Consider the following 17,325-nt stretch of genomic DNA (forward strand, 5'->3'; position numbering starts at 1 on the left):
CGTGTGCTAAATTTATCTCTCTGCTGTCTGTGAAGTCTGTTTGTAGGAGATGAAGCCTTGAGGAGAGCCTTTGCCACTGCCTGCCGTGCTATAAATAGATCCAAAGAGACGGAGGGAATTTATATATATCCTCACTGGGTCTAGATACAACATTGCAACTGCCCTCTCTCTGAGCAGGGGGCCCAAGTGAGCTCTTAACCCTTTTATCTGTAATGTGGTTGGGGTGGAGGAGAAAGCTCCGAGGGGGAGAAGGATAATAGGACAGGAGCCACTTACGAACTATAACCACAGCTTTGTAAAAGCATGTATTGCTTTTGCAGCCTCCCAGTTTGGCATCTCTCAGAGGGCTGCTGGAAACGCAATGCCTCCCCCACCCTAATCCTCCCGGACCGGGGTAGCTGGGCACAGGAGACCACGGCGGAGGAGCAGATCCAAAGCACACCTGGGGGGAGCTGCACTTTGCCAGGAAAGCCCAAAGTGGCAGGTGCAGAGTCCATCCTGGCCAGGCACCGAGACCAAAGAGTCATGCACAGGTATGACTCATCCCCCTATGCCGCACACGGCATATACTGTATATATTATACTGCACTCGTGGGAGATCGCAGTTACAAATGCGTTTTCCTGTTTTCCCTAAAGTGTGAGATGCAAAAATGTATTAAATGAAAACTTTCCACCCCATTTGTGGGCCCCTGTGGGCTAAAACCTTTTCACAATGTCCATCCTAAAATTGCAGCCTGGCTGGCTAACTTGACCACACAAAGGACATCCAGGGGAAACCTTTTCTGGCTCGAGAGGGACCATCTCACCTCGCAACAGGATTTGCTTATCGCCTGCAGTGCTGGTTGGAAACGCAGAGCACGACACAGTGAGCTATGGCTACCACACTCCATGCGCCAAATCCTGCTCACACTAACAGCCAGCATAAATCCAGAGCCACTCCAATGATTTTTGCAAGATCACACCAATTTATATCAGCAAAGATTTACATCAGGGCAGAATTTAGTCCCATTGATTCAAAAAAGAGAACCTTATGACAGGTAGGACGGAAAGGAGAAAAAACCCCAAGATTACGAGGGCATCTGTCCTCAAAAGCCAGATAATTTCTCTTTCCTTCTGACTAAAGGGTGAGTCTATCCACACCATACAGTTCAGAATCCTCTGGAGATACCCTAGTTGGCTGCAGGTCCCAAAATCCTGGTGATTTGCCTATGTAATACTGTCAGGGAGGTGAGAATCGGGACCTCGCAGGGAGAAGGTTTTGTTATGTTTTCATTGTGGAGGTAGCACAGCCACGCACGGCTGTCCTAGGCTGTAGTCACCTGCTTGTCTGGAGTATTTCAGCTGCGGTGCCATGCCCACGGTAAGGTGTGCCTGGCAAGCCCAGGGACACCAGCACCCCAGGGCCACCTGGATGTGGGGCTCCTGCAGCGTGACCAGATGCAAGGGGCAGCGGGCCTGAGGCATCAGATTCAGTTCGGATCCTCCCTTTAGGTTTTCGAAACCATGATAAATCAGCCCTACTTAGGATAAAGCAAGTGGTATCACAGAAAGGAAGGAGAGATGTTTAATTCTTTAGACTTCAGGTCTCAAAAAGCACTCTGGACACCAACTTCCCTTTGCCGTACCCTGCCTGACAGTGATTGTGGGTGACCACAGCAACACAACAGCTGCCACTGTTGGTGAAATGTCCGCCTGTGGCCTCTGACCGACTCAGCATTCACTTGTTCCTAGAGGGACCAACAAGAGATTTCTCTAGCTCCTTTGCTAGCTGTGTGCCATGGGCAGGTGGGACTCAAAGGGGTGAGAGGCTGCACCCACCTTTTGCAGCTTAAAGGGGAATGGGAGCAAAACTCAGGCACACAAATGACCTTGTGGGGTCACAGCACATGCCATCTTTAGTCCAGAAGGCCACAGGACCAACCTCTGTCTGATTCCTTGATGAGTATAAATGTATTACCTTGATACACTCTGAGCTGTTGTGTGAAGAGGTGTTTGCTTGGCACATAGAAACAACGTGGGGAGGACTGGATGGAGAGACATGTGGAGGATTGACACTACGGAGCGCCTGAGTGCCTCAACAGGGTTAACAGGCAATAAAGATGGAAGGAAAGTAAGAGGTGGAAAAATAAAGAGAGGATCGAAGAGTGATGGTAACATGAACACTGATGGGGGAGGCAGGGGTGGGGATGAGAGACAGGCGGCCACTGAGGTAAGGAAACAGAGGAGAGGGATCAGGGGAAGCAAGGGGTAAAAGCAGCTGGTGAGGGAGAGCTGGAGAAGAACGAGAAGATAAAAGACAGAAAGCAGAGGAGTGGATACTCACTCTGTAAGAAAGGAGATGAGGAGACAGAGAACAAACCATCACCTTGTAAACAGCTCTAGACAGAGTATGCTGCCTCCAGGAGATGCAACCGAAGTGAAAGGGAGCAGGGAGTGCGGGGGCCAGAGGGAACGCTGGGGAAGGATGCCACCTTCCCCGTGGCATTAGCGAGAGGCACTGGCACCCAGCCAGGCTGCGTCTTCTCCCTCCCCCTCCTCCTCTCCCACTTCTCTACCCACCTCCCTCCCCTTTTAAATTCAAAAATTTGTGTGGTGTGAAATTTCATCTGCTTTGACCGCAATTCACAGAGACACTGCCCATCGGAGGGGAGAGGCTCGCCTGCGCTTTGTACGATGCACTCAGTGAAGCGGTCCCACTCCCTCCAGCTGCCAAGTCCGGCCACCACCACCAGCCTCCGTCTCTGGCTCCCCTTTCCCCCCTCAATCCCTGCCCATCCCGTGGGCCTCCAGGTCAGCCCCCTCACATGTCACCACCTTTACACCTCTTTCCCCACAAAAAAGACATTTGTGCCCTTGCCCTAATCATTTCTCCTGAGCTCTGTAGGCAGTTGTGCTACCAAGCAGCCAAGTCCTCACTGCCCTGGTACTCTTCTGCACAGCTGGCAGGCTGACATAGTTCATCTGGGGCTGAATACACCTCAAGAGAAAAAAAAAAATAAAAAGAGGAAAAAAGGGACATGCATTTATAAGGTGTCAAGCAGCTCTGGCAGGCTGTTGACTGACAGAGATCCCTATTCTCTACCAGCACCCAGTGGATTCAAGCAGAAGCCAAAGTAGTGTGGATACGTCACTCTGAAAAGCACCCTTCAAGCCCAGGTGAGGTAGAGACCATCTCTAGAAAAGCAGCCACAAAGCTCTAAGTCACGCTGGGTGAGTGCTAGGTCTTTATTTGTTACAATGAGGAAAGCTCTGCTCACTTGAAGCTTGTATTGACAAAGCAGATGCTGGCGCAGAAAGGGTAGCGCAGCTTCAGCCCGCCGTCCCTCCACCGCTGCCTGCTCTGCAAGCTGAACCCGGCGGCAGCAGAGGACTGTCCCACCACAGCTGCAGCTCAAAAGGGAATGCTCAAGTTTATGCGAACCATCAGTTCTTCACAAATATTGCAGTTCTCTGACATGAACACCACCAGCCATTTCATTCCCTCTCTGATCTTCCTCATCACTGTTTACTTATTAATGGTTTCTTCTATGTTATTTAGAATGATTATGTAAGTCCAGAGACAGGAGCAGCATAGAGCTCCAACCTGCCATTAAAACCTGCCACAGCTGAAGGTCTTCTTTCCATCTCCTCCCTATCCCATTGCCGGCCGCCTCCAAGGTAGCTGCCCTTTCAGCTCCTGCGCCAGTCAGATCTCCCTCTACCAAACTGCAGCTCTGAAGGTCCTTGGCCACCAATTCATCCTCTAGATCACCTCCAGTGTGTTGGGACAACCAAATTCACCAGACCTAAGTGTAAGGTGCAAAAAATTACTTTCCCAAAATATCATCTGATTTTGAAAAGAGCAGGTCCAGACTCTCTAAGGAGGACTGGGTGGGAGAGAGGGGAAAACTAACAGTGTACTACCTCTGAGAGGATCCCAAAACAAGTGGGGTCCCTTTCCCCTTAAGCTTATCCTTACAAAATGAACTACTGCACTGTCTGCGTCATAACTGTCTATACCAGAAAGCTGAACGTGCCTGGCACTGGTTTCTAGGGCTGATGTCAACTGGTACGGAACAGCCTTTGTCTACACTTAAGTTCTTACCCTCCAGAAAAAGGGTCTGGCCATGCGCAAAATGCCTGTTGAGAATGGTCACCATCCTCTGCCGTGCTCTAACTGGGAAATGCCTAAGGGACAACGTTCGTGGACACAGACCAAACCCAGGAAAAAACCTGATTTTGCAGGCCACTGACATCCAGTGTCCAAGAATGTTCCCCGATATCTTTGGCTTCAAGGATGCTACCTAAAATTCAGTATGGGTGAGAAAAGATGTATAGCACAAATACCCCCACCATTATACCTTCTTAATTCAAGGGAAAACAGAGCCAGCAGTTCAGGCACTTACCCAATTTTGCAGTTACGGATTGAGCGTCGTTATGCAGGGGCTAACACAAACAATCTCATAGCAAAATATAAACATTTTTTTAAGCTGCCGGTTGCAACTTTTTGGATTTCAGATCTCCCAAGATGCTGAAGATGCTCCTGTCCCCCTGGGATACAGACTCTCAGAGCTCACAACAGTTTGCAGCAATAAGGAGAATGGATGGAAGCAGCTTGGTGTTTTGCAGGACTTGTGCTGGCTCACCCCATGGGGCAAGTTAGACTCATAAGGGAATTCTGGTGACTAAGAGTAGAAAGAGGCAAAACTGCTGTTTTGCTGAACATGGGGAAAAACCAAAACTGAATTTTTACTCTCTACATTCTCAAAGTCAGTCATAAAAACATGCTGGTAAATGTCACCTTCTGCCTGGCAGTAAGCACAAACTTCCAAGGGCCTGAAGGGATTTATAAACCCATGGTGAATTCTGCCATTCTTTTAACACGGTCTGATCTTTGCAGACTCCTGGAGGTCATGTTAGAACCAAGAGAAAGGCAGGGATATGGAATATTTTCCCCTTGTGTCTGTTTGCCTAAAACTGACTCCATAAGCTTTGGCACAATCCTGCTAAGGCCACTCTGTTTCCAAAAGCATCTGTGCTTGCATAGGCATCATTTGATAAATAAGAGTGTGCACTGCACTCAGATAGGGGAGGGAAAAAAAAAAAAAGCGTGCTCTTCTAAACTATTGCTCAGGCTACCAGTCATCTAAATCAACCATTTTTCCACCCTGAGAGAGTACAAGGCAGAGTTGCCCTCACTGCAAGGTTTTGCTTTCCTGCCTCTATTCTATTTGAAATGCAGTGTGTGTCTGCAAGTTGTCAGCTGGATTGGGGGACAAGAGAGACCCAAGTGGAACATGTTTAAAAAGAGATTAGTTTGTTATTGTTGCTCCAGACAACAGTGATCTGCACTTAATGGAGCAGGAGGTCTCTTCCTTCAACAGCATCGGGCTGGGATGAAGCTGAATTAATAAAACAGTAACCTACAACTTAAACCTGCGGGATTTGGCAAAGAATAGATAGGGTTCAGGGATGGGCTCAGACTGGTGGCTGGGACAGAATAAGCAGGAAGACTAAGAGGTGCTGCCAGGGTGAGCCAGGGGTTCAGGGCATGCAAGCTGCTTCGGTGATCTTCAAGGAGGCAGTGGGAGTCAGCTGTTTGTGGATACTCCTTGACCAAGTCAAACGTATAGATGTAGGCCCTGATGATGCTTGCCTCTGTTCTTGCAACATTAAGGATGGAGAAGCAGCTCTGGCACACTGTTTTATCCTGTTTTATTGAGCTCCGATTTCTTCCACAGCTTCTAAGACTATTCTGAAATTCCATATTAAGCTTCCTTCCAATGTTTCCAGCTAAATTCCCTCATCCCAGCCCTAGAAGGCAAAAATGCAGAAGGCAATCTGTCCTTAACCTCAACTGGGAAGCTGAGCTCCTAATTAAATTCTCATTTTCCCTCACCCACCTAACGAACTCTTCTCTGCCCCCACACCTTTGTGCTAAGGAACTGGCCCAAAGCAGAGCTCCATGGTAGGAGCTGCACAAGGCTGCAGGACCAGCTGGATGGACATAAGCCCAACTGTTTGCACCAGAGCTGCCAAAGGAGAGATTTTTTTTGTTGCCTTTGCCTAACTTGCAGAGGGAGCAGGCACAGTTACTAGCCTGAATAATCTCTCACATTTCTAGAGAAACCTGTCTCAGGGAGGGGAAGCAAAAATCATGGATTCCTTCCCTTCTGGCCTGTAAGATGGGAGAGGAAAATTGCTCAGTGGTCTCAGTACAGAAAAAACTCCTGTCTTAACCCATCAGGACACCTTCTCTGCAGAAAATCAAATAACACCCATCGCGAGAACAAGGATATATCTGCAAACAGCAGGCTTCGAGTGAAACAGGAGTAGGAGAAACCATCCTATCAGCTACCCAATAACCCCAGACTGGGATCTGGGGAATGTAATGCAGACAGGGCTGGGTCCTGATCAAGAGGCAGGTTGGAGATGGGAGCTGTGATGAACTCCAGTGGAGTCCCAGCCCCTGGGAGCAGGCAGGGCAGCCCTGGAGGCACTGCACACCAGGGCGGCAGGGGGTTCTGGCAGCGTACCTGCTGTTGAATGAGAGCGTGGGTGAGATGCCTGACTTACATCTGTTAGCTTGCATTGTTTCCCTGTGTAAGGTGAGCTAGAAGTGGTGCTCTAGCTGCTGCCTTGCCCAGGAACAAGGTCAGGTCCATAAGCGGGTCAGCAGCAGCTTGCTGCAATGCGAGGGCTGATGTCCCCCAGGAGCCGCTACCTTGCAGAGAGGAGCTGACTGATGGCAAAACTCACCCCAGGAAAAGCAGAAATTAAGTGCTCCAAAGCAGATACTTTTCTCAAAGCAAAGCTTTTCTCAGTTTAAAACTAAAAATTGTGAGTTGTTTGAAGTATGACAGTTGTCTCCTCCTTGCTCTAAGCACTGAACAGGTATTTGCACTGATGAGAACAGCAGAGGTCTGCTTCCCCAGGAGAGTATTCCCTGGGCCCAGAGCCCCGCTATGCCTTGGCGCCTCTGCATGCATCCAAACTGCTTCACCTCTAAAACACATCTCATTGCAGCTGACTATCGTGGACAGGAATAAAAAACCCACAAGACATATGCACACGCTCCCCACCACAACTACCACCTTCACAGGAGGAGATTCCTCATTCTCTCTGCACAGGATTTAGTCTCCGTCATCAAATTCCTCTGCAGTTTTTTAGTTGCTCAGTTTACATTGCTTGGGCTCCTTGCCAGCCAGGCACTGCATCTCACTTGCTGTCCACCCGGTTTCACGCCTGCTTCCCAGCATCCCAGCCCACCCGCTCCCTCTCAGAGAGCTCAGGGATGCAGTCTGGGCTTCTCAAAGCACCTGTGTTGCTGGAATCCGGTTTTGTCCCTAATTAGAATGAAATTAAATAGCTTCAAGATTTCCCAGAAGGATGTTTTAAAGTTGGTTTCAAATATGATTTCAAATTACCATACGAGAATTTCAGCATTGTTACAGTTGTGTCTATTTTTAGGTCTCTGAAAACGGATAGCAAAACACTGATGACATCAGCATTTGAAAAGTGTCAACTTGTTTCACTACCAAATGGATGCTACATGGTCTAGAAAAGGAAGTAAAAATCTCAGGCCATAACGTATAGCTTGTATGTGGGATAATGTAAAGCTTACTGAATATTGTGGCAGGGGTGGACTAGACAGTCTCTGGAGGTCCAGAGAAAGCCTTTGATGATTCTCTCTGTTACTCATACATCAGCAGTGGTAGTAAAGCAGCTTGAAATGGTGAGGGAAATATTGACTTAAGTGAAAAATTCTCTACATAATATTGGGAGTGAAAGATCAACATTCTCTGAAATGCTTTTTCTTAAATGAAAAATTTTGCCCTAATTTTTTGTTTAAAATTTGATGAAACCAAGGCAGTTTTTGACAAAAAGCCATTAGGAGGATAAATACATTCAATTCAGCCAGTACTATCCAGCTCTTCCTCACTATTCCATCCGCCTCCCTCTACTACCCAGTAGCCGATCACTTTGTCTCTGTGGGTAGCTACTTTCAGCCTCCCTTCATATTGCAGCTTTTCCACATCATTTCAGTGCTTCCCTGCCACGTGCCCAGGGTGACCAGCCCTCCCGTGCTTCCCAAGCACTTTTAATCCCCGCAAGGCGTTTGGGGGCCAGGCGAGTTCAGGCACCATCGTGCCAGTTGCACCTCTTAAACACCCTGTCAGCTCTGCAGGTTTGCATCCTCCCATCCTGCTCCGTGTTTGCAGAGATGAGAGTGCCCTCTGGGCTGGATCCGGGCTCCAGGCCCCTCTTTGGCCTTCTGGGATTTACGCCATCTGCTAAGTCGTTGGGAAGGGGGTAGGGAACACCAGTCCTGACTCCAGCCCTGCAGCAGCCCAGCACTGCCACCCTGGCGCAGCCTGCTGCTGTTTATGCATTCCTTTTGTTGGAGACCTGGCAACCAGCTTTTAATCTGAGCCCAGTGGGAATTAGTTTTGGAGTAAGCTTTTGTATCGAACGCTTTCCTAAGATGTAGCTATATTACATCTGCCGCACTCCCTTCATCCATTAATTTGCTAATTCTACCAAAACCAAGCATATGCTTTTCTGACACACAACTTCCACAATGGAGTGGAGCGGAGGAATAAAGGGCTTCATTCACTCGCGCAAACAAGTTATCTGAAGCCTGATCTTGTTCTCACTGAAGTCAGAAACAAAATACCCATTGACTTCCGTGTGAGCTAACTTGGACCTTGGGGTCCGATCCAGCGCTTGAGCTGATCCTGCTGGTCGCTTGAACACCTGCTGAAGACAGGGCCCTGCCAGGGTGTCATCCCTCCCGGTCTCTGACATCAGAGACTGCTGGAAAGAAAAATGACTGTTGTGCCACAAATAGCATGATTGAGTCACTTTGCTACAGGATAAGCTCAAAGGAGGGGGAACTGGCTGGGGAGAAGGTAGCAGGAGAAAGAGCAGAGCTGTGGTTTCTTGCTTGGGGAAAAACAAACAGACAAACAAAGGAAAAGAAACAGAATTCTCCTCCTTTGGCTTTCTTCCACCAGGGAAACTCCATTTTATGAATCCTTCTGAAAAACGCAGGAAAAGACAAGAACAGGCTTCAAAGGACAGAGGACCCACACTTTTCTTTGCAGGACAAACGTGGGTGCATTTTTACAAAGATAAAGGGAGCACAGATGAATACTCTGTGACTATTTTCTTACTTGCTTACACCTACTGTGGACATGGCTACATATTTTTGAATAGGATCACAGTTATTTGCACCTGCAAAACTGGACCGAGTACTTCTGTTGTCAGCAAAATCGCAGGTGCAGGACTCAGTACATAAAGCAGCCCTAAAGAAATCATTGTCTATACCACTATGACTAAAGCTAGAGGGACTTTAAGCATTCAGGGCACCTGGCTTGTCCCTCAAAATCCCAGTGCTTTCAGGATAGTAAAAGCCAGCCGCCCTGACCTGAGGCACTGCTCATGAACAGGAGCTTCAGTTGCTCAGTGCTTCATTTTTGCAATTGCCATTTTCTCCAGGGGAGGAAAACCAGCCAAGATTTAAAACAACACAGGCAGCTCTTACTATCACCCTGGAAATAACAGGGGCAAACGCTGTCATTTTCTTTCTTTTGGCCTAGATGCAATTTTCCTCATCTCACCCGTTTACACAGGTCATCATGCAAGGAAGCTCCCTTCCCTGTTCTGCTGGGCCCTGTGGAAGGGGACGGGAAGGGACATCCAGGAGGTGCTTGCACAGTGTCCCAGCCTGAGCCAGGTCGAGTGCAAACCCTTCAAGGACTTCTACTGCCTGTCGCCTGTGCTGCAGGGTTCACACTGCTCTTTTGAGCTGACTAAATGGCAGCTGATAAAAATATACTAGCATTTCTTCTTTTGCCATGCAGGTGTGTGCAAAGATTTCCCACCAGCCTGGGGGAGGCAGCTCTACGCTCAGGTGGGCTGGCTCAGCAGCAAAGAGCAGCCTGAGCTTAACAGCACTCTTTGCTCACTCCTTCCCAACAGGCAGAATTTATACTCCTACCTACCCCAAGTGAAAGCACCTTCTTGCCTAACCTTCACTCTTGTTTTAACACAATGAGGAAATTCGGGGTAGTCAGCTGTGGGAAGGCTGCTCTCTTTCTGGTGGCTCAGTAGAGCTGGCTCAGGGCTCCTTGGCAGTATCAGCCAAGCAGCACCAGCCCAAGGTATAGAGATGGATGTACCTGGCCCGGGAAGGAAGGGGGGAAGAACTGGAACAGGGTCACAAGGTTGGGCTTGTTGCATGTTTTGCTGTCTCCTGGCCTGGAGCAAGAGGCATCCACTAGTTCGAAGGAAAAAGTAGCACGTACATTCCCCCACATGCTGCAGCCTGTCCCTCAACACCAGCAGCAACTGCTGCTCCCTCGGCTTCCCAGGGCTCTGCCACGGGGAAAGCCCAGGGCACAGCCACCTTGCTGCCCTGGCAGGATGATGCCCTGGGCAGCTTCCTACTTTGCGATGCCGAAACCCAGCCTTACCCTCCCCAAAACAGCTCTGCTACTTAAATAGGAGGGAAAAAAATCATAACAAGTCAGACTTTGCCACAAAACACGAAGCAGCAGAGGAGCTGATACTGTAAATGGGAAGGGTGGGTGTACCTTCTTTGAAGGAGAAAGGTCTTTCCTCCTCCTTTGGTGCACTGGGATGTAAGCCCAGAGCTGCTATCGCAATCATTTGTGAATGTGGAGGCAGGTCTAAAAAGCCAGCTGTGAATTTTGGTAGTTGAAAAGGAAAAAAAAAAAAAAGAAAAAATAAAGAAAAGAAAAGAAAAGCTCAAAGCAGACAAATAGAGGGTCGGGAAAATCAGTGCCTAGATTTCAGCTACAGCATCCAAAACCTGCACTCTTACCCACAACCACAGACTCCCTTTCAGGCCTTTGCCCCACCTCCATTTGACTTTCTTACCTACCCTGGCATCTCCACGTATCCAAATCATACAGTAAAGCCAACCTTTGCCACTGCACACAAGCACAGGACTTTCAAAGGCTCGTGTCCCTACATTAATTTATTCCAGACACCACAAAAAGCCTCCTCACTGAGGACCATTCCCCTACCAAACATCAACTTTCAAGCCTCAAACTTCAGAATTGTTCTGGGAAAGAGACATTTTTTTTTTAACTGTACAAAAACATGCCTCCTATCTCATACTCAAAAATGACCAAAATTATTTGATTCAAATGCTACAGAAGTTCAGCCTTAGATACGAGAGTAACAAAGTCTCATCTCGATAGGCCAAACTTGCAGAAAATTATAAGCAATCGAAAATGAGTCTTTCAAATGGAAGTGTTATGCAACATGAATGACAGTGACCTGAAATACTCAGAGAACACTATTCCCATCTCCAATATTTGTCTACAGCAGCAAAGGAAACTTTGGAGGCCTGAAGAAAACCATTTCCACCTTGGAGAAAGAACAGATACTTAAAACTGCAACACTTGAGTATCTCTGGGGCTTCCGATTCCTTGCCTTACCAGAATACCTTTGGAAATGGAGGAGGTTTAGATGATGTGTCATTCTCAACTACAACCAACAAAGATTACCCTTAGACTTACCTCAGGCCGTACAGGACAGTCCCATCAGGATGGAGCCGAATCATGCGATTCTTCACCGTCACCCCGTGCAGAAAGGACTTCTTGTCATTCAGGAAGTAGGTGTCCGGCAGCCACAGCTGGTCAGCCACCCGGTTGTCCAGGGTCAGGTTGAGAGGAAGGTCGTTATACGCCAGGCGTTTGTCCCGCCAGCTCTGCTGGAAGTACATGGTGATGGTGTAGTCCTGGGAAAGAAAAGTGCAAATGTCAGCCCAGATCTAGGATAGGGATGGAACTCCATCCCTTCACTACTGCCACTGCCAAGACTTTGGTGGGTCTCCAAATTCCTTGGCATCAAAATCTTTGGGTCCACACCTCCACCAGCTTGGGGGGCACTGTGCTTTTTCTGGGAAAATGGAAACAATCCTGAGCTTTGCAGGTGACAAAATGGCATTACATGACTCCAGCAAAGCAAAACTGCATCCCACTCACATTGTCCCGGCCTGCTTAGAGTTTGGTTGCAAAACCAGTAGTAGTTAGGACTATGATAGCACTAAGGGATGTCAAGCAAGTGGGCTACACCACGCCAAAGATTTCAAGGACTGATTTCCCAATTAAATCATGTCAAGGTGTCTGGACACAATGCCCAGCCACTGCTTGTTACCATGCAGTTGGTAAAAGCCAATTTTATTTTGAGCAGAAATTCAGGAGATTCCAAAGGGCACATGGAGAATCTGACCTCGAGGCCAGGGTTTCAAAGCCAACCCAGGCCAGCCGTGACAAGCTATTAGCACTTGCCTTGTTATATGAGCTAAGTTGGGAGTTCATTCACATTCTCAGGAAGGGACATATGTGGAGGAAATCTGTCATCAGTGGAGCGTGATCCACTGGTAAAGGGGCAGCTCCCTCACCATCCCCAGCCAGCACAATGCCATACATATCTCCCTCTCCTCTCCTTTTCAATAGTAAAAAGTTGACACTCAAACTTGCCAAGACAAGCATTTTTTAGAGGACAGGGAGGGCTGTTTGGTGGCCCACAGCTGTAGCTCTGCAGAAACCACCCTACTTGTTGGCTAGTAACAGCACCATCCAGGGGAGATCCAGAGCCCCCCCATCAGCTTGTTCAGAGGCACAGTACTGTGGCACTGTACTGGGAGAACGATCATTTCTTCTCAGGTAAACGAGTGGTACAGGAAGGGGTCTTCTACACACCAATGACAGGAAACCTTCTCAGAGCAGGTCTCAAATAGGCTAGGATCCAAGATTTTGAGGGTAAAATAGCTAGTGTTAAAATAACAGGATGTTGATTAGGAAATGGGCACAAGCCTTGCTGACAGTGGCCTTACAGAAATCAGTGATTTTTCACAATCCCTTAAATAAAAAGCATTTTTGCAAATACATGCAAATGATCTAGAACAGATGGGGCCAGAGACTCGTTCTCTACCCAAGCAGATACCTACAGTGCCACAGTAATCCTCTTGACTTTTTTGATTTGCATGATGGACATTTCTGCTCTGCAAATTCCAGCTCTGCACAAGGGGCTGGTGATGACCTTGCTCATGCACTAGCATCTGGGCTGAGCACAGAGGCATCCTGCCTGCCTGTCTTCTCCCACGGACTTCATTCGAAGCCAGGTTTGATTAACACCTCTGAAAACAAGCTCAAATAATCCCACATTATTGGTATGCCAGCTTTCGGGTATCTAAGTATGATTCAGAAATCTAGACCCACATGCATATCCGAAAGGTCACAGAGTAAATCTGTGGTGTAGACTAGATACAAAAGCTATATCTGTCACTTTGTGTGTTATATTGAAAAGAACAAAAACACAGTGACAGCTTTCTGGCCAAGAAACTGTTTTGCTTTGCTTTTTAAAGGACTGCTAAACTCCTGCCTCAGAAGCCTCACAGTCCATCTCTCAGGGGCACAAACATTTTTCATTTTGGTTAAGACCTTGCAAAGGAAAATGTTCTCTGGGGTACCCCTCCTTGGGTGTTTGGACCTGCACTGCAGTGAGAGCACAAAGGAGCAGAGCTCCTGGATTCTTGGAGCCTCTTATCCTCCTTGGTGACAGATTCTTCCCCTGTCTGTAGGAAACTTGGCTACAGAGGCATCATTTCCATTCTCCCCCTTTGAGAACTCCACCCAGACATCTTGGCAAGCTGCTTCACTGACCTGCATTTTCCTAATCCTTGACAGAGCCCTGCAACAGCTCACCCCTAACCAGGCCACCCTGCTGTCATTGCAGGCTTCTGCTAGCCTTCAAGCACCAGCAGACAAGAGGTGGCACTGATCTCAGAAAACAAAAAAGGCAAGCTGTTTACAAAGTGAACAGTCATTAGCACCTAAGAAATTCACCTTCTAGGTGCAGAGACCTTTCTGGGGAAGAACAGCCAGTCAAGCCCTGGGCTGAGCTCCATTTCCCAATCTTCCCAGGCTTCTTGGCACAATAGATTTCTTTGGGCATCCTCATGGAAATCCAGAGTACTTGATAGTCATGGTTCATCTAGCGCCTGAGGCTTCCCTCAGCCCCTCTCTCTGCTGATTCCTGTGCTCCACTTCTCATTCTCCTGCTCTCCCTGTCCCATCACGCTGTTGAACAGTGGGCAGGATTTCTGGGCAGAAGGAAAAGAGCAGGACAAATGACCACCCCACAGAGTTCAGCCCTCTGTGGGAGAACAAGTACCACTGACATACTGATGGGCACAGCACTGAGCTATGGGGAAGAGGGATGCTCTGCCTCCAGCCCCTGGGAGAGGACAGGGCGCAGACCAGGGGTCTGGACGAAGCACTGATATGGCCCACTAAAGCAAATGAGAGGGAGCAATACTCAGGAGAGAAAGCAGTGAGCTTTCCTTCCCCTATAAGCCCCATAGCCTGGTCAGGCAATTATGAAGTACCTGTGTGACACCCTGACATCATCACCTGGCCAGGCTCCAGGCCAGAGCTGATGAGATCTTAATCATAGCCTTCCTTTCAGAGGCATGTAAAATAATGACCAAGGGTGACATCGTTCTGCAGAAGCAGAATGGCCAGATGGAGTCAATGCATGCAGTGGTTCATAAGTTCAGGAATCAGAAGTAATGAAGCTGATTTTCCTCCAAGTCTTGAACGACAATCCCTTTGTTGTAGGGTTTTATCTGTCATTCAGCTAATACGAGGCTTTCCCAAACCTCCCAGTAACCAGTGACATTCACAAGCCTGTTGATGCCACAGGTAACACCACAAGCTGGGTTTCCCAGCATCATCAGCAGATAGAAAGTTGTCCCATTTACCAGGCTCAATGTTAAGCTTCAAAACCAAACACACCTAGAGCCCATACACCCCTCCAGCTCACCACTGAACTGCCTTAGCAGGACAACACAGCAGAATTTCCCCACTGCCTGTGCTAGGAATAAGCAAGGGGGCTTTCTCCATGCACACATACCCAGTAAGCAGCTTTCTCCACTGCTGCTGCTCGAGGAGCAAGCAGACAGTGCATGCAAATATGATTTTCCACTTGCCTTTAAACTAGAAGCCTAGACCCTCTTCCATACTGCACCAGTGTAGCTCCAGTAGCAATAAAAATGCTTCCAAATTTCCTGTTACAGATTCCACTGGGTCTTTCTGGAGGACCATAAAATGCTCAGGTAGGATGGGAGAGCTCTGCAGAGTTCCCAGCTCACGCTGCCAGATACACCTGCTGCACTGGAGAGAAAAGGCAGGACCACGCTGGAGGGAGCATGCATGTTGCAGGCCAGCCTGTGCAACCTCCTGCTTCATCTGGTGGCTACCATGGAAGGGGAGGCAAGCATGGAGGAAGGGAGGTACCACTTCTCATCAGAAACTCTGTGCAGGTTGCACTGCAAAGACCTTTGGAAATTATTCAGTATGAACTTAGATTTCAGTTTTTTTAAAAAAAAAACCCAAAGGCTAGGACAAGGGAAAGGGGCTTCTGAAGGGTGGACGTGACCAGAAGTTATGTGTCTCCACTCAGTCCTCTGTCTTCCACTCCCAGGAAAAACAAGCTTTCCAAGGATACCTGCAAACTTGCTCTGGGTAGGCTTTGCTACAGTAGCTTCACTGGCCATGTCAACCTGTACCTACCCTGACCAGCATCCCACCACGGGAAGCTGACATGAACAGCACTGGCAAGGGGAAAGCCTGTTTCAGACCCAGATGAGCCCTGCTGAGTCTCATTGACCTACAAATCATGTGTCACTTAGACCAAAAGAGCTTGTGTTTTCCAAAACAATCTGTTTCTCCCTCCCCATCTCACTAGTCCAGCAGCGGCCAGATCCCTTGCTCTGTCCCAGAAGTCCGGTACCCAGTAGCTCACAAGCTGCACAGCTCTAATGCTGCTTCCAGCCTTTTTACTGACCGTAGCACCGCTGTGCTGCCCTCCCTGCCTTGCAAGGCAGACCTCATGGCCCAGCTGCGTGCAGGACTGAGCTCAGCACTACAGCTCCTCTTCAGCCCCTCACGAAGCTGAGGTGGCACCTGAGCCTGCTGGAAAGCTGTTCTGCATGACCATCCCCGTGGGACCCCCCCTGCACATGCCTCCATTCGCTCTGCTCTGCTGAGCAGCTCCTTTCAAGCTGTCAGTCCCAGACCCCCTGCCTCCCCCGCTCCCAGGTTTTGCAAAACCATTGCTCTCTTTCTCTCTCTCCCCCTTCTTGCTGTGTGACGCATATACAACAGAGGTGAGAGCAAGATGTGGAACTGGCAGACGCCTATGTTGCAGAGGTGCCTCCCTGTGAGGAGGGAGGACAGCTCGCTTGGAGATCCACAAAATCCCTGGGGAAGGGGAGCTTACCTGAGGAACTCACACGCTGAAATGGCAGTGCACCCTACCAGCTACCGAGAACAGGGCTGCTAGCATCCATCTCCAGACGAGAGGAAGAGACTGATAATTACAGCCTTTCCCGAAATTCAGCAGAGACCCCAGACCAAAGATGTTGTGAGAGGACTGAACAGCGAAAGGCTGAAATATTGACATGAGAGGGGCATGGATGAAGGAGGGTATTTCCTGCAGAGCCCCAGAGGCAGCAAATTCAGTCAGGCATGCACAGGGATTCCCCGGTTTCTCAGAGGACAGGGTAGGTAAGGTCTAAGGGAACACAGCTGAGGCACAGCACAAGGGAAATAAGCTGGCACCATTAGTATGAATTCAGGAATGGATTTCCACGGGCTTATATTCCAAACACCTTTATTAGCATCTACCATATGAGCCCCTCCACCTCACAGAGCCTCTTTGGGAGTGCAATGCTCACCGACCCTTAGAAAGAAAACTTGTACTCATCCTGGACCCCTCCCCACTTGTGCTGGCTCTGCGCAGCCTGGGAGCAGAAATGAGCCTACTGTCAGAGGAGACCAAAGTCATCTCTTGGAGCAGAAAAGTCCCAGGAGGTGGATGCCAGATCTGAGCCTAATGAGAACAAACCCACTTGTGTAGAAGAAGGCAAAGTTTAGGGCGGCCAAGTCAGTGAAAGGACACACGGGTCCAGGAAATGGAACTAATACAGGACAGTGGGTCACTCCTGGCACCGTAAGCACAAGTTGGTTGCCACCGAAACACTGACAGACTGGAGGGTAGGAGGATGCTGGAGCACTTAGGGGTAGCAGATACTATCTGAAGCCACCACAACCCAGGTGAGGACATGGGCATGTGGCCAGTTGCTTGTGGGCCAGCCACGCACATTGAGCAGTGTGCAGGGATGTGCCCAGACCGCCAAGGGACACAACAGTACAGGGAGTCGGTTCAGGGTGGGAACCTGAACTTCCATGTCTACAGATCTACGAACAGCAATGGGTAGAGCAGGCCAGTTAAGGCACCTCG

The 17,325-nt window shown here is 48.8% G+C and overlaps 1 protein-coding gene across 2 annotated transcripts in view; it reads right to left on the bottom strand.

The window, feature by feature from the left end:
- GABRQ (gamma-aminobutyric acid type A receptor subunit theta) overlaps positions 1–17,325 on the bottom strand; it is a 74,959-nt gene that overhangs the window by 12,347 nt on the left and 45,287 nt on the right. For both annotated transcript variants that reach the window (XM_040614824.1, XM_040614823.1), the window contains exon 4: positions 11,532–11,752. In XM_040614824.1, coding sequence (XP_040470758.1) covers positions 11,532–11,752 — 221 coding nt within the window. The remainder of the gene's footprint in view (positions 1–11,531; positions 11,753–17,325) is intronic.

Source organism: Falco naumanni, chromosome 14, assembly GCF_017639655.2.
Source record: "Falco naumanni isolate bFalNau1 chromosome 14, bFalNau1.pat, whole genome shotgun sequence".
In the NCBI taxonomy this organism is placed as follows: Eukaryota; Metazoa; Chordata; class Aves; order Falconiformes; family Falconidae; genus Falco; species Falco naumanni.